Source organism: Eublepharis macularius, chromosome 7 (genome assembly GCF_028583425.1).
Source record: "Eublepharis macularius isolate TG4126 chromosome 7, MPM_Emac_v1.0, whole genome shotgun sequence".
NCBI lineage: Eukaryota > Metazoa > Chordata > Lepidosauria > Squamata > Eublepharidae > Eublepharis > Eublepharis macularius.
In genome coordinates, this window is record NC_072796.1 from 104,544,860 (window position 1) to 104,570,331 (window position 25,472).

At 41.4% G+C, this 25,472-nt stretch overlaps 1 protein-coding gene across 1 annotated transcript; it reads left to right on the forward strand.

Moving 5' to 3' along the window:
• The first annotated feature begins 6,899 nt into the window (after positions 1-6,899).
• Positions 6,900-24,264, forward strand: CA2 (carbonic anhydrase 2). The gene is made up of 7 exons (XM_054984600.1): positions 6,900-7,105; positions 9,258-9,455; positions 19,506-19,624; positions 20,366-20,458; positions 21,616-21,678; positions 22,347-22,502; positions 23,892-24,264. Exons 1-7 carry the CDS (start codon positions 7,072-7,074, stop codon positions 24,009-24,011), a joined length of 783 nt encoding a protein of 260 aa, XP_054840575.1. The 5' UTR covers positions 6,900-7,071; the 3' UTR covers positions 24,012-24,264.
• Positions 24,265-25,472: the final 1,208 nt, after the last annotated feature.

Here is a 25,472-nt window from a genome sequence, read left to right on the forward strand (position 1 = left end):
CCGATGCCAGGGATTGAACCTGGTATTTCCTGCATGCAAGGCCTAATCATGAGGGAGGAGGAAGAGTACACTTTGCTTGAGTAGAGATGGGGAGTTGCAACAGCTGTTTATGCCATTTCAGAAATAGATTTTTCTAATAAGATTGTATAGGATGTAATTATGTGGGGGGAGGGGTCTGTGTTACAAGTTTCTACCCAGGACAAGAAACTGTTACTGAGGGCCAACTTACAAGTGATGAATGACACAGGTTGGACACTTGTCAGCTTCCCTCAAGGTTTGATGGGAAATGTAGGCAGCTTGGCGGAATGTCGGACAAGTGACAGTTGAAATGTCCATTGGACAGCAGCCGGAGAGCCAAGCTGCAAGACCAGGACGCCTACATTTCCCATCAAAACTTGAGGGAAACTGACAAGTGTCCAATCTGTGTCATTCGTCACTTGTAGCTTGGCCCTTAGACCCTTTCTGCATGCATGTGCTCATATCCCTCTTTTCCTGTGTAAATCTTCAAATTCTATATTGTCACTAGATGAGTAACAACAGTAATTTATTTCCAGGGAATGAAAGAAAATCCATCAGGTGGGGAAGGGAAGAGCGAGATTGATCAAGACTGATGAGGCCCTAAAGATCAAGGACCGCAGTATTTATTGTCAACATGATCTTTCTTCTGATACAAAGCTCTTGCATGATTTATTGAGTATGATAAAAATGTCAGGGAGCCAAAGGAAAGACTGCAATAAAACAAATCTCAATATTCCAAAGGCCAATAATTGTTTTGCTGTTGAGGTGGATTAACATTCAAATCAATAAGGATGTTATAAAACCAGTGACTGGAAAGGACCATTCCAAAGGAATGAATTAACTGGAGAGCAGCATGTTGTGGCCAGCTACTGTGGAGTCTTGTAGTAGCACTATGTGAAGGGATTATAACCTAGACTATGTGTGACGAAGTTACTGGATCCTGAAATTATATATACTGGTTGAAAAATTCAGCAGACCTATAAAACCAGTGATGTTTTTCTTGCTTCAGTTAAGACACGTAGCTCACAACACCGGGTACTCATGAAAACTGTGTACAACGCATGATGGACCCTCTGGCACTATTTGTGTTCATAAATATTTACTATGATAACAGCATATAGATGCTATCAAAGCCAAGAATACTTGTTGGTAAAGTCTTTAGATCACATATGCAAAGAAATAGTGGGAAAGACTGGTACAGAGCAACCCCAGTCCCCAGTGGCTACTCAAATTTGTAAACCCTTGATGTTTGCATAACATCATGACCCCTGGGCAACTATTTCCTGCCCTCAAGTAACTACCTGAATGCAATAAACATTACTGAGGGTATCGGTATTTTTAGTCAGGTCTACTGTGGTACAGGCGTAGAGTCCAATCAGCCACCCACAGCCATTGCACAACCTCCAGTTCATTCAATTCAAAAGGTTTGTATGGATTCTTCACACAGGGTTGTATCCAAACAGGTTTTTCATTAGTGAAAACAGAGGAGCGAGTCTCCTTTGATGACCAAAAAGGCTGAGTTATGCTGGGGATCATAGAAGCTGCATGGACAAAGCCTTGTGCAACAGAGGCTGGAATAAAGAGGGGAATTAGATGAGATTGAGTGAAAAAGCTAGCTAGATCCATCCAAAGTAAAGCTAAACAAATAGCCAAGTAGTGATTGCTGCCATCTTGGAAACTGTTTATTATTATTATAACTGATTAAGATTTTTATAATGTTTTAATGGTTTTTATGGATAAGTGTATGTAATTTATGTTTATTGTGTTTTAAATGATGCGATCCACCCTCAGCCCACTCACAGGGAGGGCGGAATAGAAGTCTAAAAAAAACCCAAAAAACTGTATAACAGAGGCAATATATACAAAATGAAATACTGGGAGATGGAGATGACAAACCAGAAAAGCCTGTTCATCTTAGCCTTGCAATTTAAGCCCTAAATACATCCACTTGAAGGGAAAGTCCCATTGAAACAACAGCAGAGATGTTAAGACTCAGTGTCACCTTGTGCTGATCAGTCTGTCAGCTTCTTTTGCTAGCAGTGGATAATGAATTATCAATCACAGAGTCTTTGATCAAATCCCTTTTGCATATATCTCTGATAAGTCAAAACATTCATAACTGTAACTTCAGTCCAGAAGGCAATCAGGCCTGTTAATCACCTCACTGAGGTAGCCAAACCACTGGAGAATTAAATTCACTGAATTCTCAGGTTTTATTAAATCAGAATCATGCAGAAAGGATAAGGCCAAGGAATCTACTATGAGAACTGAGTATGTAATGAGTCTACTTCAGTGCATGCTGAGCAGTGATTCCGCACACATTGGATAATGCATTTCCAATCCTCTTTACAGTTCATTTGGAATGGATTTTTTTGTGTGCGGAACAAAAAATCCACCTCAAACTATTGATAATGTGCATTGAAAGTGCATTATCCAACATGTGCGGAATCAGCCATAATCTTCTAAAAGAAACTCCACTGCCTCTTTTTGACAAGACACAATAGTGCCATAGGCTAAACAAGCTTCCATCCAGTCAAGTATTTAAGCACAGATATATTATTTTATTGATTATATACCCTGCCTTTCTTCCCAATGGGGACCCAAAGTGGGTCACATCATTCCCTTCTCTTCCATTTTTCATCACAACAACCCTGTGTGAGGAAAATTAGGTTGCGGAGGTGTGACGGAGAGGTCACCTAGTGAGCTTCCATGGCAGAACGGGGAATCAGGCTGGGGCCTCCCACATCCTAGTCCAACACTCTAACCACGATACCAACTTTTGTATATGTACACATACATAATTTTGTATGTTTACATATCTGGTATATATACTAGTAAAATACACATCAAGTTAGATGAAATAATAGGCTTGATATAGAGAGTAATAAAACATTTCTGTTCACTGACAATGAGAATAATTTAATTTGCAATTTAAGAAGATTCAGAACAAGACTGTGTTTGAATCCTGCCATTAAGGACAACAAAGAGGAGAGAAGGGTAACCAAAGAGATTAGAACAAACATAGTTGATTAAATATAACTCCAACCTTGATACAAATGAATAAAACACAGTATATAATTTAATTCAACAACTGAAAGTACAACAATATGATTAAAAAACATCAACAATGTGGTTCAGCACATAAGTACTATACCCTTGTATAGACACATAATAAGTTCGCACATATACAGGCATGTTAGTAGAGTTTCTCTCCGTATGTTTAGAACCAGAACCATACACAAGAGTTCCTTCTTCACCACCATCTTCTTAGGCTGGTTCTATTGTTGATGTTTTAAATCATATTTTTGCACTTTCATTTATGGAATGAAATTATATACTGGTGTTTTATTAATTTGTATCACATTTGAAGTTGTATTTAATTCACTAGGTCCAAGAAACTCAGGATGGCATACATTTCTCTCCCTTCCCTCAGTTTATCCTCATAACATTCCAAAATTACTCTGTTCCAGCCTAAACTCATTCGCTGTAGGCAATCCTGACTAGAAATGAGAAAAGAAAGCTGCCTCTTTCCCTATCTGCTTGCCAAAACTTATCTTTAAAAAAAACAACAAAAAAACTGAAGACCTGGTTGTAGGACACAAGGTAACAGCACCTTTGCTGAAGCTAAGCAGGTTTAAGTCAGTGGTATAGGAACCCTATATATACCACTATTCCATGATGGAAGAAAGGTAGGAAATCCGAATGTATTTGAAATATTTTCTCAGTAGAAAAAAAAATTGCAAGAGTTACAACTAACCATCAGTTCCTGAGAATTTAAACGCTTGGTCTTTGGAATTAACAAGTGCTAAAATATTTTAAACACTAAGCTGGGCATCATCTAGCTGATGCAATGCTAGCAGAGTAGGATTTCTTTGCCACTATCACCACCACCTACGTTTTTCAATGAGCTTTACAGAATTTGTTTGCCAGACCCCAAACCATATTCACTGCCGTCCTCTGAACTTATTTCTCCATAGAATGCTGGGGGCAAACAAAAGGGGAAGCTTGCCAATGTTATACCTTTATGAGCATTCAAAGATGTCTGGCTAGCTAATGCTGGAAACTGAAAGTTAGGTAACAGCCTTTTCTATGATCCAATAAAGAAAGAAATGGTGTTTCAGACAATGGAAAAGAGCATGCATGACAGAGAGTCAATTTGTATTGGTAAAAGGAGGCTGTTTCATTTCTACCTTGCCCTTCTTCCAAGAGACTCGGCATGCACAGGCCTATTCTAGTTTCTCTCCTAACAACCACCCTTGCAATGTTGTTTTGATATGGTCTACATTACAACAATATTTACAACAAATCGTTTGAAGGAGGTTAGGTAGGAGAAAGAGTTGCTGAGAGTGGTCTGTGAGCTTTATGGCTACATTTTGACTTGCACCATAAACATTATCCACTCTGCTATAAGAGCTCCTCTCCACAACAGCTGCTTGTTGTACAGGGGGCTGTGATAAGAAATAATTTAAAACTGGCAGATGACCTGCTTGTGGCCAGCGACACTTCATGAAAATACAAGAGCTAGCTTTTCATGTGCATATTTGCATTGTTTGATTTACACATTTCTACTGCAATCTGAATGGAACCAGACAAGCAGGAAAGAACATGGCAATGTGGTTAATCAGTAATAATATGTGAAGCATTTCTGATAATCTTCAAAGAACTTTGAGAAATGCTTCCCAATTTTTTTCAATTGGCTCATTTTTTATTATTGGGAGCAATACATACATTAAAAAAACCCACTTTTATTTCATAGTCAGAGGCCTAATGGCTCCTTACTCTGCTTTGCATGGTTGGTATATATTGTAATGTTATGCCAGAGTTCTTCAAGTTGTATAATTATGTAACTCAGTTGGGCCCTACAGCAAGAGAGTCTATTACTTGCCTGTGTATTTCTACATTATATTACATGTACCAGCAGAGTTTATTGTCAAAGTACTCTTCCAAAGCCAACATAGCCACAACATATAATTTTAAAACTGCTGACTTGTCATGAAATCTCACATGCCCATGAGTTGTTTTACTTGGTCAAGTACTCACTCGTGGCTAAAATTTATAATGCTCCACGAGTAAATTTTCTCCCAAATGTGTTTGCACAACCTGTTATCACATATCTTTATTATTCTCAGCAATGAAGTACAAAGGTGAAGAGTGCTAACCATCTTTTTTCATTCTACAAGTGTTTTATTTTAATATCTTCAGTGGACCTCTCAGCACTGGAAAGTTTATTTGTTTGGCATGAAGCAAATGCTCCAGTGGCAAACAATGTGCAAATGCATGTATGGAAACGCTGACAGCTTTTAATTGAAAGACGGAGCTTCAGATTATTTGTGCACAGGTGCTGTCAAGATAGGAAAACAAAACTAAGGATAAATAGCACTTTGCCCAAAAACGTAATAATCTCCGCTAATAGTTACAAATGCAGCCATCCATTAAGATAGCTCCAGTGGGAGCTTACTGGACAATGTTTAACATGAACAGGACACGGAAGAGAAAAAGTGCTACTGAACTCAAAACAGCCTTCCTTCAGCTGTTTTCCCCTCTTGATGCATTTGTTGGTTGTGTGCAGATGGAGGGGGAAGCAAGAGAAAGTAAAGCCAGTGAAGCAGAAGTTTTAGAGGGCACACATAGGAAGAGTTCAGCACTGCCTCCTTCCACTTCTGTTCGGCACACTGCTTCCTCCAAAGGAGACTTAGCAGCTGTCAGGCTGACCTTCCACACACTTGGCTTCAGTTCGGTTGCACCTAGCCCTTCAACCTGGGCAGACATTCCTTCTGGGAGGATAGCCCGATACATTTCAAAGATCAAGTACAGTTGGAAATTGTGGACGTTGCCTAATCAAGCTCCTGGCAACTAACCTCCTCCACTGCAGCCAATGTGAACGCTGCTCTCGATTTCTGTAGTGGAGCAGAACTGCATCCTTAGTACCCTGCAAGGGTGCACTGAGGATTTTCAAGGGTATCCTTGAAAACAAAAAGACTGCAGAAATCTATAGCAAATGCCGGTCTCGTCTTGCACACCACAGCAGTCTCTCAAACAAGTCACCCGTGAGCTGCTCCTGTATTATTTGTGTGAACGTCCTTAAAACAAAACAGACACAACTAACTAGCGCAGGTTGTAAGTTCACACACAGAGAGGCTTGCGAGATGAAGGAGAGGAAGCTGGGGCGTGAAAAGGCTCTGAGCATACCCAGAAGCCAAGGAAACGGCCCCATCAACGCCGGTGTTTTTTCCGGCAGTCCGGAGCGCGGCTTGCGAAGCCCCCCAAGGTCACGGGTCAGGCCGAGGGGGGAATCACTGCGCCCTGACGGCGAGCGCGACTGCCCGAGCTCCCTCCGCGCTCTCGGGCCCAGGCGACCGGGCTGCTCCCCCCGCGACCCTGCCTGACCCCCGCGTCCCCGCCGCCCCCGGCTGCCCCTTGTCCCAGGCCGCCCCCGCGCCCGCTCCCTCCGCAAGGTCACGCCCGGCCGGGAGGGCTTTTCCCGCCTCCCGGAGCAGCCAGGCTCCCGCACGTGAGGCTGGCCATGAGCGGCTTTGCGCAGCCCGGCGGAAGGCCCCGGAGGGACGCGAGGCGAAGGCGCCAGCTCCGAACTCCTCTGCCGGCTTCCTCCGTGGCCCGAGCCGATCGATCCTCCGGCCAAAGGGCCTCAGCTTTGCCGGGGCTCCCGGCGGTGTCAGGCTCCGGCGCGGCGTGACGAGGCGGCGGCGGCGGCGGGTGCAGCGCCTATGACGGAAACGGAGCCCCGGCGACGAGAGCGGCGGCGGCTCCCAGGAGCGCAAGCAGGAACCCGCGCGCCGCTGCCTGCCTGCCCGCCCGGCTCTCCCCGCCCCCGCCCCGGCCGGCTCGGAGCACCGCGCCCCGCTCCGCTGGGAGCCTCCTCCTCCTCGCTCGCTCCCCCTCCCGCCGGCGATGTCCGTGAGGGGCATGGGGCTGGCCGGAGCCTATAAAAGCCCCTGACGAGACCCGGAGTGCTGCCACCACCGCCGGCGAGCGAGAGCAGGCAGAGCGCGGCGCCACCTCCACCTCCACCACCAGCACGCCTGAGCCATCACCATGTCCCGTCACTGGGGCTACGGCAAGGACAACGGTGAGTCCCCCGCGCCCGGCCTGACCCCCACGAGCCGCTCGCCTTGACGCGGCGGGTTCGCTGCCTGCTCGCCTTGCCCCGACGCGGTACCTGCTGCTGGCTGCGGTCCCGAAGGGGCGCGCACGCTCCGCCGCCGCCGGCGCTACCTGGCGCGGCGCTTGTTGCTGCGGCTGCTCTTTGGGATGCCGGCTCTGCCCCATCCCGAACGGGGCTCGATGCCCGGCGTCCGGTTCAAGGGATGACAGCTATTCCGCATTAGTTAATGCGAAGCAGAGATGCCCGCTGGGATGCGTGCCGGGGGTTGGAATAGGACACATCATTCTTGTAGTGACTGGAGCTTTCTCGGGAGGAGGCAGCGGCGAGTGGACTGGCCCTTCCAACTTACCAGGAAAGTTCATGGGTGACCAAGAGCAAGCTGGACCTGTGGTGCAGCGTCCATTCAGCTTGGAACCAGCAATGATGAAAGTGGATGTAGGTTGCCTGAACCCATTGGGTGAACCTACACCCATCGCCAACATTGCTGCCTTCAGGATCTGGCCTCAGCCGCTCCATGGCACCTGAGGCACCATTTGGCTCAGCTTGCTCGGAGGCTATTTTAACATACCAGCCTGTACCTGATAGGAGAGCTCTGGTGTGCTGGAAAAGGAGACCTGTCCCGGCATCCCTACTCTAGACACCCAGACTTTCAGACAAACTCCATAGACCATAGGTAAGTAGCCATGTTGGTCTGCAGTAGTACTGCAGGATTTGAGTCCAGTGACACCTAAGAGACCGAAAAGATTTTTAGGATATAAACTTTCAAGAGTCAAATCTCCCTTCATCTGCTTTCTACAGTCAAAGCTCTCTTCATAGTCTGAAAAGGGGAGCTTTGACTCTCGAAAGTATACACACTGAAAACCTTGTTGGTCTCTAAGGTGCTACTGAACTCAAATGCTGCTGTCCATGGACCTAGTTCATCTGGGCTACCAAGGTTCCCTGGCTCTCCTGTACCATGCTGCATGTTTCAAACCCATCTTAGTGTGTGTCTTTATATTCACCACAAGCTTTTCCTTTGAGAGACAAGGAAACCTTCCCTCTAAATCCTCTACCATGGCACCTAAAAATTCAGAGTTTCCTCTTGGGACATTTCTGGTCACTGCTAGGAGGGTACTGGGATCGAGGTTCCTGCCACCCAATCCTGGAACTGCCTGCCAGTGCTCTTTTCCCAGCTCCAAACCATAAATTGTATTAACTGGGAAGCTGAGATCCCTTGAATCAGGAGAGGAGGAAATCTGCCTGTTGAGTATGAGAGGATGGGTTGTGGTAGTTCTTTGCCTTCTCCCATCTTTGAGAAAATGGAAATGAGAAACTGTCTTTCCTTTAGGGGCCCTCTTGCTGCTAAAAGAATATCTGAGAGCCAGAATAGTGTAGTGGTTAGAGAGATAGACTAGGATCTGGGAGAACCGGATTCGAATCCCCACTGTGTCACTGGGTGACCTTAGCCCAATTAGTCACTCAACCTAACCTGCCTCACACGGTTGTTGTGATGTTAAAATGGAGGGGAGAATTGTACAAGCCACCTTGAGCTCTCATTGGGGAAAAGGTGGGGTATTTTTAAAAAGTAAATAAACCTTAGTGGAAAGCTGGTGGGAATCTGTTGTCCTTTGGTCTAGCTCAGTGCTTGGCACAGCTCTGGAGATAACCTTGTTATCCTGTGTTCTCCCCATGGGCCCCTCTTTTCTAGCTTGATGCCCTCGTGCGTCTCAGAAGGGTTTCCAAGTATATCCATGTGGAACTTCTCAGGAGCCTAATGAGCCCTTCGTTATGCTCAGTTTATAGGGAAGAGGGTAAAGTGTTTCTCTGGGAGACCTCTCAGCATCCCCCTCGCCAAATCCTAAATCCTTCAAAACATGGAATTCTGCTCACAGATACCCATTTTCCTGTACCGTGCCTTCAACAACTTTCCTCTCCGCCTGGCAGTTAGCGTCTAATGGCAAGGTTGCTTCATCCCTGCATTTAATATTGATGAGATGAATGTTAAAGCCTACCAGTTGCACTTAAGGCATTAAAGGCCTCTTTTGAGTTTGTTATCAATCACTTCCCTTTCCAGTCTGTGCTGGGGCTTCACTTGTGCTTTCTTTTCTTTTCTCGTCCTTTCTTGCTTTCTCTCTAGGACCTTCTACCTGGCATGAGACTTTCCCCATTGCCAATGGACAACGCCAGTCACCGATTGATATTCAAACCAAGTCTGCCAGGTACGATTCTTCACTGAAGCCACTGAGCATCACTTATGAGCCATCTACAGCCAAAAACATAGTCAACAACGGCCACTCTTTCAACGTGGAGTTTGATGACTCAGCTGATAAATGTGGTAAGTCTTCAGGCACTCGGTTTCCCCTTGGGGCTTCCCCTTTTGAACGTGAGAGTTTAATACTTTGGGGGAGCAAAAGGAATGGGAAAGAAACCTTAGTGGAGATTGGCTGAGTGTTGCAAATGTGTATTTTGCTCTCTCTTGTATTGCTTTTAGTCAGAAATTAGCGTGTTCTAATAACAACATAAAAGAGTGGGAACCTTAATTGTATTTATTTGGAAGTTTCTCCTAACCTATGTGGAAAGCTCTGTTTAGGCTGCACCATATGTTATATAAATTAGCTTTTCAAATACTAGTCTAAATATATCAGAGGAAACCTCCCCCTGTCCCCTTCAACCGTGTGCTCAGATCCAACACCACTTTTTCTTTTTGACCTTCTATTTTCTTGATAGCCAAATACAAATTAATTTGATTGACATCGTTTCAGGAAGAGCATTCAGTCTGCACGATGCAGAGTGATCTCTGTTTAACCCAGTTGTTATGCAGTGGGTTCGAGGGCCTGAACTTCACAGCCTTTCCAGCTCTGCGTTTTTATATTCTTCCCCCTGGAAAATACAGTACATTATCTGATATGTGCTGCGTCATTTAAAATAGTTCTGGTTGAAGGTCAGGGGTAGGGTACAGAGATTTAAAAAAAAAAAGGACAACAATTTGGCCACATTCAATATATATGCTTGAATTTTTGTGCCGCTTAAGATTCTAGGTGAAACAAAAAATCAAAATGTAAAAGATTTGGGGGGAGCACTACTTGTGTGGAAGAGTTCTCTGGAGTACAGACATATGGTAATGCTACATATGCAGCCTTCTTTCAAACAGAAATAAGGGGAAGTCTGGTGTTCAAGGGTATGTGTCATGCCAAGGTTATCCCAGAGGAGGGGAACTTTAAGCAGGCATTCGGTTCAAATTCTTTTCTTTCAGCATCCTCTGAGCTTTTCAATGCAGGCAGCAGTACGTTCTTCCTACAGTCCCACACAGTTCATCAAGGGCTGGTTAGTCATCCTTTTCAGCATGTGCTGTGCAGAGCAAAGCCAAATTAAAAACGCCTCATTTTATTAGCCCCTATTCCGATCAGGACTCGCATGTTCACTGGAACACTGTTAGCGAAGCTGATGCATGTCGCCACTCCTATGAGTAACCATTAGATTTGCTCTTTAATCATCATAAGTTTTCATCTGGCTGCATGTGGCACAGTTCTCTGCTACAATGAAAGTGAATCAGCTTTTAGTGTAGGAAATGGTGCCACTGTTAAAAAAAAATGAAAAACAAAACCAACAACAACCATCAGAAGTGGCTGCCTTCTCGAGACACTGCCTGATTTGACTTGCTTGAGAAGTGCCCTATTTTTTCCCATGTTGGCAGTGTCATTGAGGGAATGGTTCTGAAAACAAATTCAAAGAGCCTGGAACAGCTTGTCTTGTGAGTTTTCCAAACAGTATTGCAACCATGTCAAAGGCTGCAATCCAAAGCTCGCTTCTTTTGCCACTCTGAAGTAAAATGGTTGGTGGACTCTAGCCAAAGTATACTTAAATCCTGTTTTACTGTAAGTATTTGCTGGACAAGTAGATCCATGGTGAGTGCAGAGCTAAATGCAGAATAATTTTTTCAGCTGGAATAGCTATTTAGTTCTGTCACTCGCAGCTTCTTTGGTATCCAGTTGCCTGTAGTACCCAGGAGATGAAGCCAAAAAAGGCACCTAGCTCTATGCAATCTGACCCTTTAGTAAAGCTGAACTCTGTCTTTAAGACACACCAAAAAACATTGACTGCAGATATATGTAATGTTGAAATTAATGAAATTTATCCTGGGCTGTCTTTGTGCACATGTGCACACAAATTGGACTTGTCTTCAGAATTCTGAAATACATGTTCAGTGTTTGCAATACATTGTGCAGATTGCATATATTGTTTGCCCTGATTTCAAAATTAGAGATTATTCAGAACACTGAGTCCTTTAGTTCATTTATTTGTGTGGAGAGGGGGAGGATTAGGTGGCACCAGGTATGTTTGGTGCAGTGTTGGTTTGTCAAGGAGTGAGAGCTATGGGCAGGCACTTAGAGCTGTGCTTCATACGGGTGCAATGGGCTGGATCCAACCAGCTTTTCACCAAGTGAGAAAGGAAAGAGTAGGTCCCCTTTGACCCCCAAAAATAATAAGGTAGAGAATCATGGGACCTGAATGGACAAAAGTCATATGGGAGAAGGTTGTAGTAAGGAGAGGAATTAGGTGAGAGTAACTGGGAAAGCTGGATGGTTCCAACCCAATATTCTGAATTATTCCAGCTTTAACAGAAAGTTACCCAGCTATTTTTTCCCTCACTAATCATATGGGCTTGAAAACTGCTTTTAAAACAATGGAGTCAAAATTCTATAGGGATTACTAGATTCTGCATTAAGCAGACATACTTTGCAATACACAGCGTGACTGTCAGTGTTCAGTTCTAGTTCATTCAGTTCTGCTGCTTTTTGCTTAGGATTAGGAGACTCTCTGAGACTCTCTCTCTCTCTGTCTCTCTCTTCATCTGATGGAGGGCACTGTGAATATACACTCAGTACCTCTGAATATCCAGATCAGCATGTCTAGCTGCTTTGTTGTGTGACTTAATTCTATACAATATTACTGTGAAACAGCAAATTGGAAGGACATATGGAAGTTTTCAGACGTGGCAGAGTGGCTCAGTCAGAAACTGCATCACAGGCACAGATCATTTTCATTCTGAGCAGTGAGCGAGTCTTAGTATGCAGAGAGTGGGAGGAAGAAGTGGAGGAGGACAGGACTAGAGCAGAAGCAGGCAGAGTAGCTTGGCGGCTCATATGTGGACTACAGGAGGGGAAAGCCATAGCTACGTAGTCTCAGCAGCAGCTACTTTTATTTTTGATGGGCTTTCAAAAAACCACAATGCAGAAAATTTACCTGCATGCACTTGTAATTGTATCAAAGTGGGGGAGACCCTATGGGAGAGCATATGCTTTGCATGGTCCAGATTCAATTGAAGGTTCTTGCAGTTAAAGAGTTCCAGGTAGCAGAACCTGGAACTCTTTAACTCTGTTTGAGGCCTTGTGGCTGAAGCCAGATGGAGATGGCCCTACTGGGCTCAATAGACTGACTCTGTATAACACAGTTTCCTGTGTTCATAAGATGATGTGCAAACTAGCTGTTTTTCCTTTATAAGACACGAAAGTACAGCTGTCCCAATTTAATTTCCTGGGCTGCTTATTTACAGTTCTCCAATATTGGCATATATGGTAGATTTCATTTCCTTAAAAGCTTAGCACAAGCTATTTTTAAACATATAGTCCCATCAATGCTCTTGTAAAAGTAAGCTGTTTACATTTTCATTGCATAGGGGAAATCAAAGGCATAAAGACATCAGATAATAGTGTGGGATTCTATATATCACAAACTACAGAAATACTAGTTGTTATTGCCAACATCATATCGTATGATACTTCAAAAACAAAAGAAACTTTGTTATTACTCAACAGATGGCAACGTAAATTTGTAGGGGATGTCACATAGTGGGAAACAATAAGTAGAAATAAAATGTATTTTAAAAGTGTAGGTTTTATCCCGTGGACCCATTCCGTTTACAGGAGTATTAGTGGAAGAGCTTCTTCCATCAGTACGAAGCCCCTAATGCCAGAAGAAAGCACCATTGTGAGCAGAATGGATGCAACCATAAGTTATATTCCTTGATGCAAGATAAATAGATGCAAGTTACAAATGTATCACTTATTTAATATATTGATATACTGCTTTTACTTGAAGAAGTTCAAATATCCAAATCTATGGGGGATATTCCTTATTGCCCACTGTGTTTTCTCTAAGATGTGTTTTATGCCCATTAGAGGGTTGATAACAAATTAATTAAGAGTCCATTTTACCCCGGTGTTCTTTAGCCTTTATGTTTAGCCTTTGGCTGAGATCACCCAGAGCTTCAGTGTGGGTTGTTGTCTCCAATACGCGGGTGGCGCCCAGCTTTCTAGATCACTATTTAAGCCTCCATAGATGGCCATAAAGGTCTGAGACCAGTGTCCTGAGTTTGTGGTCAGTAGCTGAAAGTGAACAAGCTGGAGCTTAGTCCAGACAAGCTGGAGGTGATGCTGCTTGAGAAGGCAAAGAGTTTGGCTGCTGGTGATGTGTTGCACTTTTTCTGAAGGTTGCATTTTTTTTCTGGGCAGGACCAGTTCTTTGAAATGGCTTTCCAGAATGGGTGCAGAGGGAGCCTTCACTCCCCGCATTCAGGAAGGCATGTGAAATGGTTGTATGTTGAAGGGCACTTGGTAGAGGATAAATTGGTTGTGAGATCTGACTGGGCAGATTGTTGCATTGTGTTTTATGCACTTACAAATCGTTGCTTTGTTGGCTGCCTTGAGTCTAAGGAGATAAGGAGAGATATAAACATTTTAAATAAAGTGAAACATCACAGGATTGATTTTTTTTTTTTTTTGCTGTAGGGTGCGCTCAAAACAATGGCCCATAAAGTTTTTGAGACAGGTTGCTGAACCCCAAATCAGTCATTTAAATATCTGGCAACTTCCTTATTGAAACACTAAGGTGCTTTACAGTAACAATTCTCTTTGACAGAAGCAAAATTCTGCAGCTATTTTATCTTAATGACATTTGAAAACATTTTAGAAAATGTATTTTCTTGTAATAGATATAGTTATATCTTATGATAGATATATAGTGTGTTTATCAACTACTGATATGGCTCTGCTTTCATTAGTATAAAATCCATCAGAACAGTAATTATTATGAACATTATAGTAAACACTGTTCCTCATTTAAAAATAAAATAATTTAGGATTTGCTTTAGGAAGTGGCCTTTGCTTTGCTGAGAAGATGAAATTTAAGAAAATTAAAATGTTATTATTGGAACTTTGATGCATGAACTCATCTGTTCAGTCCCTTCTTCCTAGCACCATGGTAGGTAGGATTTGGCACTTGGCATTTAAAAGCACACCTTTAACATCTAATGATTTCTAGTACAGCCTCAGAAATGCTATAAATCTTCAAATGATAGAAAATCAATACAGTGCATTAATTTGTTAAATCATATATAGTATTGAAAGGATTGCATTTCCCTCTTGTCCTTATGTTTGTCAGTGTACTGTCTGGGAAAAGGTGTTCCACAAGCTTTCTTGAAATCTTTCACGGAATTCTCTACCAGTTCCCCCCAGTTCCCACCACCGCAGTTTCCTGTAGTGGGAGCTGGGTGGTGGGGAGCGGGTAGAGAATTCTGCAAAAGATTGCAAGATGCACTAAAATAGGTGCACTTTGTTCACATTTTCATTAATGGTTCACGGTACTGTTTTATTTAAACATTTATTTATTTAAACATTTAATGTCCATATGTTGAAGTATTCAAATAGTTGAGTGTTGCAGGAGGAAAATAGTTATTATCATTTCAAAGCACTTCTTCTAAAGTTGTCAGTTGGAGGCCTTGATAAGACAGAATATATGTTTTTTGATGATAAAATTATGGAACAGCTCCCCAAGTATTCATTACTAGAACCCACTGAATATTGACAGTTTGCCAGGCGTTAAGCCTCACCCTGTCTGAACTCTTTGATATAGTGTTTGGGTGTCAGCCAAGGAGAGCCCACCCTTCTATACTTCAGTATGTTTTTGAAATTTTCCTCAGCCTGTTAATGAGCAGCCAGATATGTCTAAGCATCTGTGAATATAAACAGGTATCTTATGCAAGGTTCCCATCCTCCAGGTGGAGCCTGGAGTTCTCCTGGAATTACAGCTGGTCTCCAGACTAAACAGATCAGTTCCCTTTGGAGAAAATGTGAGTGGCAGAGGTTGGACTCACATCCCAGCTAAGACCCCTTCCTAAACTCTGCCCTGCTCAAGCTCTACCCTCAAATCTCCAGGAATTTCTCAGGCTGGAGTTAGCAACCCTCATCTTATGGGGGGCCAGGAGAGGCAAAAGGCAACCCATAAACAGCAAGATTCATCCATGACTTTTTCCCAATCAGATTTTTAGTCCCTATTTTTCCTTTGATAAACAGATTGCTCCTATATATTTCATTTTATTTGACTATTCTTGTTGTTAAATTTTATTTTATCAAAATAAAGGATACAGAAAGAAAAAAGGAGAGGGGAAGAAATAATAAGATCAAGAAGATTTTACAACTATTCGCTGCAAGAGTTGTTAGAATACAGAGTACACAAAAACTTAATCTTTTTCAATGTTTGTCAATATAGCAATGGAGATTACAACCTTTATTAAATCTGATTACTATATATTATCCCTCTATACTACACATATACTACATTAAGTATGTGTATACTACACATACTTAATGCATATCTCCTTCTCAACATTCAGTAATAAAAGTTAATGATCAAAAAGGAAAGGCTCCTTAATTCATTATTACTACAATATTTCAGCTTCTCTTAATATAACTGATTAACATAACTTTTAGTTAACTTTTTGACTGTTCTTGATTGCAAATGTGTGTTGTATTGAACATAACAAAAATATATTTCCTTAAAGAAACATTCAGTATTAAAATGTCACCAAATGAAGTCAAATGGTAAACATCCTTACTTGGAAGTAAGAGCCAAGCTACAAGTGACGCCTGACACAGGTTGGACACTTGTCAGCTTCCCTCAAGTTTTGATGGGAAATGTAAGCATCCTGGTCTTGCAGCTGTAATGGAGAGCCAAGCTGTACAACCAGGACGCCTACATTTCCCATCAAAACTTGAGGGAAGCTAACAAGTGTCCAACCTGTGTAAGGTGTCACTTGTAGCTTGGCTCTCAGTCCCACTGCAATCAGAATATATGCACTACTGAGAAGAAGTTAATCCCTCCCCCTCTCTCCCATCCTTGTTAGAGATGCCATAAATAAGTAAATATTGAATGTATATGTGCATGCTTCTATGTATGTACCTGAAGATATGTTTGCAAACTTTCATAGTTTATAAGAGTTGCTTCACATGTTAACTTTCTAATTTTTTGTAAGAAAATTACACAGAGATCACATGTACAGTGTCATGTGTGTTAAGCAAATATATCTGTTTTATTGTGTGTACTATTTATGTAAGAAACCATGGCTAAGCAAGAATATGTACATTAATCAAACAGATATATGTTCCTTCTCATAACATATGTTTAGGTCGGAGGGCAGGGAGAAGGTTAAGGTACCAGAAGTGGAACACTATTGCGTAAGAAACATCCTTAAATTACCTATACCCTGGGAAGATTCAGGATACCCAGGTGAAAGTAGGCTTTCTCCCCATTTCCCCAGATTATGTAGAATAGTTCATTCAAGGCAAGTCATAATCCCTGGCAAAATGCCAAAATGCAGTATGTGTAAAAAAGGGGGCGTTTGAGGAAAGCAGGATGTATGTTGTTAATGTTATCTCCTTGGAACAGCCCTTCTTGCTTTCTCAGTGTCCCCAGCTGACATTTTTTAAATGGGTGTTTATCAAAAGAAACTACTCAGATGTTTTTTAGGGCGAGTGGTATATCAGAAGGTTTCATGGTGGCCTAACTTGTTCTGGAGGTTCTGAACCAGGGACTCTGGTTAAAACATTCCGAATCTGAGGTTCTGTCTATAATCAGACAGAGCCAAGTGGTTATCTGAACATAGGCTATGGGAGATAGCATATTTTTAGAAAGAAATGTTTCCCAAAATACAATCTTCTGCACTGTATATAGGCTGTTGGAGAGTGATTAGAAGTCACCCTGATTGAACTCATCAATAACGGTCTCTGTGTTAGTTAGGGACAACAGCACTTAATCCTTTAATATCCTTATTAGTCTGTCTCATCTCATCAGTAGAACAATACACTCAAGCCTGGGATATTTGGGGGAAATTATTTATTTTGCTGTCCACTTAAGTTACATTTGTGTGTGTATGTTTGCGTAAAACCATGTGTGCTTATATAATAAATCATTGCACGTTGTACATGATGAGTGTGCATATAAATGAATGCAAAGTAATGACAGACACTGTTATCAGTCAAAGATCTTTTCTCCTATTTCCTCTTTGTTTATAGTACGTAGAACAGAAGTCTTCATTCCAGTGTTTGAACTAGGTCAAAAAGCAATCTGTCATTTTAATTACTGGGGTTGTAATTTTTTCTCAAGGTCAGTATTATCTTTAATAAGACCTTTTAAAGCTCTCAGTTGTATAGTGAGGTGTCCTGTGAGGAACTGATCTACATGCAGATGAAGATAGATTGGCCTGGGTGAAAGGCTGCTGTGCAAGGAAAACATTCTTCATTGAGGAACTCACTTGGATACAACATGTGTTGCCTTATTTGGATTCCTGTGTCGCAGTCTGTTCTGGGAAGTCACAAGAGCAGTTCTGTGGATTTGGGCATAACTCTTCTGTACTCTCATCAAGGTTAAGAATGATAGATTTTGTTCTCAGCTTGGCATTGCTCACATGCCTTGGCTTCACATTGTTACTGTTCGGATGATCTAATGACTTCAGCACTGGCTAGAATTTCATACAATAGCAAAATGACCTGAGAAATCAGTGTGGCTCTTACTCAGTTATAAACTATTAATTCTAGAGTTCTTATTCCATCTTCACCACCAGAAAGGAAAAAGACAGGAATACCATCATTGGATCCCATGATTGGTATACCTAGCTCAGTATTGTCAATGTCTGCTCCAGCTGGCAGCAGCTGTCCAGGGTTTCATGTAGAGGAACATCTTTGCCCACATCTGCTACCTGAGATTCTTTAGTTGGAGATGCTAGGGAATGAAGCTGAGGACTTCTGGGATGCAAAATATGTGCTCCTCCACTGAGCTACTGTCACTCCCCAAATGAGGAGAGAACATAATGTGCATGGTGTGGACCAGTCCTCAGTGGTTGTATGAAAAAAATGTTAAAGTCTGTAGATAAGCATGTCAGACTTCTACCCTATGGCATGGGGTTAATGCTTTCTGTGTACGAAATAAGCAATACATAACAGAGAATAATGAGGTTTCTGTGTGGTTGTTAAGATATGGTAGGCAGTAAAGCAATCCCTATTAATGATTAAGAAAAAATAGCTAACAGATTTCTTCCTCACACTAGATTTAATTTAAACCTATTTCTTTGGCAACTACTGAGATGTTGTAACTATTGAGATGTCTAACAAATAAGTGTTAGAAGCAACAATATAAATTAGCAAGACATGAGCTATTGTGTAATGAATCCTATTTAATTGGTGTCCAGCAATACTGATCTAATTGTTTTCTTTGGAGGCAGCACAATCTGTCAATAGGCCCATTTTAGATTTCAGAACATGTTTTGGGTCTGTACACTTATGCAGTCTTCAAAGTATCCTTACCAGATTCTTCAAGAAATGAAACTGCACATACATTTGAGAAGGCAATACAGTTATGTTTCAGCCCCATTAATTTCAATGGGATTTAATTATGTCCATGTTTCTCAGGATTGGAATGTTATGTCCATTTGTGTGTGTGTGTGTGTGTGTAATGTGCCGTTAAGTCATAACTGACTTATGGCAACCCCAGCAAGGGGGTTCCAAGGCAAGGGAGAAGCAGCGGTGGTTTGCCAGTGCCTTCCTCTGCCGAGTCTTCCTTGGTGGTCTCCCATCCAAGGACTGACCCTGCTGAGCTTCTGAGATCTGATGAGATGGGGCTATACCATGCCACCTTCCCTCCCATGCATTTGGGTAGCCAGCCATGGATCATATACTTGGAAAAGACTAATTCGGGACACAACTAGACATTACAGCATCTATAAAAGCTGAAACAAGAAAGTAAGTTCTGGAGGGAAAAAAAGAAAATGTATTATTTGAGCAGTTTATAATCTATAATCACAGGAGGGCTTATAGCATATTTGAATATCAAGTTAAAGTTTATAATTGAAAACACTGAACTCCTCACTAGATACATTATAGCATATTAATTGTGGGCAACATTAGTCACAAGTAAATAATGGACATGTCTTTGAAAAGCTGGAAGCATATGGGTAACTAACCATAAATATTAGTAAGGAGGCCTGAATTGTGTTTTAAAGTTAGGCTTCATTATAAGAGGAATTAAGATTTGTTGTGGCTTATTTGACTTGCAGTGCTGAAAGGGGGCCCGCTTGAAGGAACTTACAGGCTGATTCAGTTCCACATTCACTGGGGATCCCGTGAAGGTCAAGGATCTGAGCACTCAGTGGATAGTGTGAAATATGACGCAGAGGTAAGACCTCTTTTTCATCTTCTGAGAGCATCCTTCTGACCATGTCTACATTAGATATTCAGAAAAATGCTTTAGAAATGGTCCAAGTCAAAACTGGGCTTGAAAAAACTGCACACACGTAGTAGGATAAGACTATGTAGCATATGATCCTTCTTGCACACTAAGTTAATCAGGAGTGGTGCTGCTTTGTGCCAGTCCCTCCACCCCCAACTGTAGTAATATCCTTTATGGCTAGGAGCAGGGTCTTTACAGTGGTGTCACCAGTTCATCTTTCCCTTTGGTCACAAGCTGCAACCTTTGGTCCTCCAGGACAACTGCTTGGCAACTGTGTGAATCAGGATGGTGGGCAGCTGTTTTGATCCAGCAAGGCTCTTGTTATGTTCTTCTTTTTCTTCAATAATTAATATTTTTTAAAAATTTTCTACAGGAGTTGAATATGATCTGGGCATGGAGTGTAAACATGATATTTTTACTACTGTTTCTAATAAGTATTTTTATCTTTTTACACATCTAGGTTTGTGCATTTAGACACTGTCTGAATGGTGTAAGAGCACAACACAAATAATCTGTATATTTGCATTTCTACTCCATGGGGAAGCAAATCACTGGTTGAACACGTTAAGAGTGGTTCTTTATTTTTAATGTGTCACAGTAAAATATCTATATGACTTTTTAGTTAAAGAAAGCCTTTTCTAACAAAGTCCTTCCTCCCTTCCTTTTTTGCATTTCTCTTACTCCCAGCTTCATTTGGTTCACTGGAACACAAAGTATGGTAAATTTGCAGAGGCTGTGAAGCATCCTGATGGCTTGGCTGTGTTGGGCGTGTTTTTGAAGGTTAGTCCCTTAATCTTGCCGTCCTTGCTGACTTCACAGAAGTTTTTCTCCAAGGTGATTTATCTCTAATCTACAAGAAAAATTCACTCTTCCAGAGCCATTAAATGTATCTATATTGTGTTCATTTTATTTTAATCCTTTGTTGTCTTCTGAGACCTGAACACAACAATTTAAAATCATAGGGTCAGAAGGAGACAAAAAGTTGCTGTGATGCAGCTGCTGTGACAATACAAATCAGTCAAAACAATGCACTGTCTGTGTGCTAGAAGCAAAGACACAGCGTCTTGTACCTTATCACTCCACTCAGCAAAGTCGTTCTGCAGCCAAATGAGCCTTCCACCAATGGAAGTGATGCTTCTTCTGGTGGAAGAGTGTCTGAGGAAGGCTCCTTATGCTGGAGGAGAGCCTCACACTTTGCTGAGTGTAGCGGCAGGATACAAGCCGGTGCATGTTATGAAGATACTTGCAGAGCAAACAGATCCAGATGACTCGTGCCACTGAGCCGCACCACGTACTTCAGAAGACCCATATAATTTCATTTTTGCACTATTAACCATCATATATGCAAATTATTGAGGTTTTGATCTTAAATATGCTTACAGTGCAGTCCTAAGCAGAGTTACAGTCTTTTAAATCCACTGAAATCTATGGGCTTAGAAGAGTGTAACTGTTGCTGTTCTGAGAAGTTTGTTTCCAAGTGTTCAAGTTTGATGAGTACATAACACTCAGTCATTGCATAAGTTATACTAGGTACACACATTGGATCTACCACTTTTCCTTTTATAATACACAAAGGTAATACTCAGAAAGTCTTTCAGTAGAAATATGACAAAACTCTAATTTTATCCTCTACCACTATTGTCCATACGTATCTCACAGTTTCTGTATACATAATTATTCTGTTCCTGGTTATAAAATGTTACATGAAATTACTCTTACTTGGAACTATGCCCCACTAAAAACAATGAGATTTACTACATTTAAATGTATATATGACCAGGGCAAGAAGTTTCAAAACAGTTTTTAAAATCTAACTGATAGATTAACTCCTGTCAAGCTGAGGTAAACAGCTATGGATAAGATGTTTAAACTTAAGTCTTCAGGCATAGTATAATTACATATGTGCTCATATGTAGCTTTCTCTTCATGCCTTACAGGTAGGAAGTGCCTGTCCTGGAATACAGAAAGTTGTTGATGCACTGGGCTCCATTAAACACAAGGTAATGCTTCTTTCTCTGAGGCAGCTAGGTGTTATAGCATTGTGCGGCTCTGTTTTCTCTCAAAGTACAAAACTATAAGGACGTTGCTTTTGGCTTCTTAGCATCTGTATTTTAGCTGAATAGTGACACCTTCATAATCTTTCCTAGATAAGAAAAACTATTCATGCAACAAGCACTCGTAACACTGCTTTCAGCTCTGTTTCTCTTTATTCAGCTATATTGAGGAATATTGTTTATTTGAAAGGGGGGAACCCAGCCTGCCATTACTCTCAGAATTTTATTTGGCCCATATAATCACCAACAGTTCCAAAGAAGGTGGATGTGCTCTTACTAGATTGTCTTTTTAAAGCATTTTATAATCCATCACTGGCAATAATCCCAAGATACTCATGTGTGCTTGAGGCTTGTGAAACACCTCAGAGGTACAATTTTTCCTGTTACAATGACTATAGAATATGTACCTGCCAATTGCCATGCAGTTTTTAAATGCACAGGAGCTAGTTTCAAGCTCTGGCCTCCTTATCCTTCTTCCTCCACCTCCTCCAATACTTGCACACTTTACTTTTGGAAGGAGCCTCCCTTCCAAATATCATAATTGCTGTCAAGGTATGTCTGCATCATCTAATCACACAGTAGGTTATCTTATCAAACTATTTCATCTGCTCTAGGGCAAGCAGGCTGCCTTCACAAACTTTGATCCCACGGGTCTCCTGCCTGCCTGCCATGATTTCTGGACCTATCTTGGATCACTGACTACTCCTCCTCTGCTTGAATGTGTCATCTGGATTGTTCTGAAACAGCCTGTAACCGTCAGCAAGGAACAGGTAGATATTTTTGCTGCAGATTTTGTATTAATCAGAAAACGAATTCTGTTTGTTCCAACCATATCAGTACTGAGTTTACCATGGGAAATTATAGTCACTCAATATAGCTGTAAAACATGAGTTCACATGTGATGTGTTGGACTATGGCTAAGCCGACAGGAATCAGAAAAAAGCATCAGGCATTTCTCACCTTTTTAAATTGAATTCAGAATCAACTATTAATACATACTGGGTTGAATCCTCCAGTAAATCTCTGCTGAGGAAAGGGAATGGGACTTCTTTGCTTCCCCTATCCCAATGCAACCCAAAATTATCTCCAAAGGATATTTCTAACCAGTAAATATCACATTGCATTAACTATGTCACACATGAGAGCGATTCATGTGTGCATGAGATCTGCATAATAAAGTCCATCAGTTGTTCTTAAATTTGGAGTTAAAGCTGAATAAATATATCAATAATAATAATAATAACTGCACTTATATACCATTCTTTTAGACAAAGTTAGTGTTATTATTATCCCCAGAATGCAGCTGAGGAGCTGGTGCTGAGAGGAGTGGCTACCTACTGAGCTCATGGCGGTAGTGGGATTTAAACCAACAGAGTGCTAATTTGTAGCCCAACCACTTAGTCACTGTGACCTATACGTAGATGAACCTTGGTGGCTGCATCTGAGAGGACTTAAAGAGAGATCCCGTCTATAACTGAATAAATCTCATGCTTATGTTTGTTTAGCCAAACTTTCCAACTGTCTTGAAAAACACATATTGCCAGTGTTTTAGAGACTTGCCATGCTATTTTAAACATACAGTATCAGACACAAAACTACTCTAACCAGTCTATTTTCTAGTTTGGGTATCAAGCACATCACTAGCCGCAGTACATTCTTAACACATTTTTACTTAACGTATGAAGGTACGAAGCTGCCTTAGATTCAGTTTTGCCTACTCTGACTTGTAGCAGCTGTTCGTTCTCTCAGACAAGATAGTCTTGGTGCTTGAGATTTTTTTCACAGGGGTATCAAGGTCTGAACCCGGGACTTTCCGCATACAAAACAAATGCTCTCATCTTTTTAAATGCTTTTCTCACCCCAGATTGACCTATTTTTTTTTAACAAGAGAAAAACAGTTGTGATGCCAAGGCGATTGATGGAATTATAATTAACAATTAAACTGTTACATCAACTAGCAAAGGGCAAAAAGATAAATCGTACCCGGAACGGAAGACCTATCTGGAAATCTGCCCTGTACACACACATCCTCAGTCCTTCTTGCCACACAAAAAGAGGAAGGACTTTCCAGCTGATACACCATAGCTGAAGCTTGCAGTCTTTATACTAATACTTAGCAGACTACTAATTTATGCCTGGCTCTTTTTTTTGTCCTTTAGATTGACAAAATCCGTTCCCTTTCCTTCTATGATGAGAATGAGCCGCTGTGCCCCATGGTTGACAACTGGCGTCCTTGCCAGCCACAGAAGGGCAGAGAAGTCAGAGTTTCATTCCAGTAATCTGTGCTCATTAAACGTTGCCGTGTTCTTGAGGGATGAGTTCTTTCTGCTAAGCACAAATCCAGCTACTGCCATACATGCACGGGCAACATCTCTTTTTCCCTTGCGCTCTCTTTTCTTCCTATCATCCTCTGTAGTTCTAACTAATGAAATGTGAAAGGCCACAGGCTTAGAAGAAAGCATATTTACCACAGGGTGGGTGTGTATGAAGTGTGCAGTGTGTGCGTAGGATATGAGGGTGAGAAGAGTAGAAACATGGGCCGTTTCCACACACATTGAATAATGCACTTTCAATGCACTTTAGTTATCCTTTAGAAGTGGGTTTTTTGTTCCACACATGGAAAATCAGTTACAAATGTGCACTAAAGCGTATTGAAAGTGGATTATTTAACGTGTGTGGAAACGGCCATGGTGTGATGCTTGATGAGAATTATTGTGATTGCTGCTGATGCTCTCATAGGATTTCTTCCTGTGGCCATTATTCAAGGGAAGGAATGGAAAATAATAGAAAAATAAGCCATTTATTTTTTAAAAAACCTCATATGTGCTATGAGGTTACTTGTACTCGGTAACTTGAATATTTCATAAAAGCACAAGAATGCAGTCTAATACAGATATTTTACCTCTGATTTGGGACATTACCTTCTATCAACCTTGTATCAACATAGGCATTAAAATGCAAAAGTAATATTGAACATTAAATGTCTTAGCTTTTAAAAAGTTTGAAGTGTAAATATTTTGATTTTGTGTTTTCATTTTTAGCCATACATTTGAATTATGTCTTAATAGTAGTGTATTTTTTTAAAAATTGCAAAATGTCAGCTGATCTAAATTAAATTCTATTATGTGAAAACTGTGGATACCATAGATATAATACAGAGAATCTTTCCGTATAAAAATGTCATAATTTAAATTAAAGAAATATATTGTATTTTAGATACATTCTCTAAATAAATAAATACAGATATATATTTATGTTTCTGTTCTAGTCTCTTATTGGTGGTTGGACAAGTGGGATTTTGGAGCGAGTCGCTTCATTTCCCCCTTTGTTCTTATCGCCACACTATTTCCTGTTTCTCTTCTCCTGGGAGCTCTTTTTCCTGCTTTCTTTTCTCCTGCCCATTCCGCCCAACCTTTCTTTTATCTTCCCCCTCAATGTCCAGTTTTATTTATTATTTAATTACGTCATTTATATCCCACCCTTCTCCACAATGGGGACCCAAAGCAGCTTACATCATTCTCCAGTCTTCCGTTTTATGTTCACAACAATCTTGTGAAGTAGATTAGACTGAGAGAGTGTGACTAGCCCAAGGTCACCAAGCAAGTTTCCATGACAGAGCAGGGATTTAAACCTTGGTCTTCCAGAACCTAATCTGATACTCTAGTCACTACTACACCACACTGGCTTTCAGCCTTCCCTCCCTCCTTCTCCCACCATCCTTCCCCTGGGAAAAATCTGAT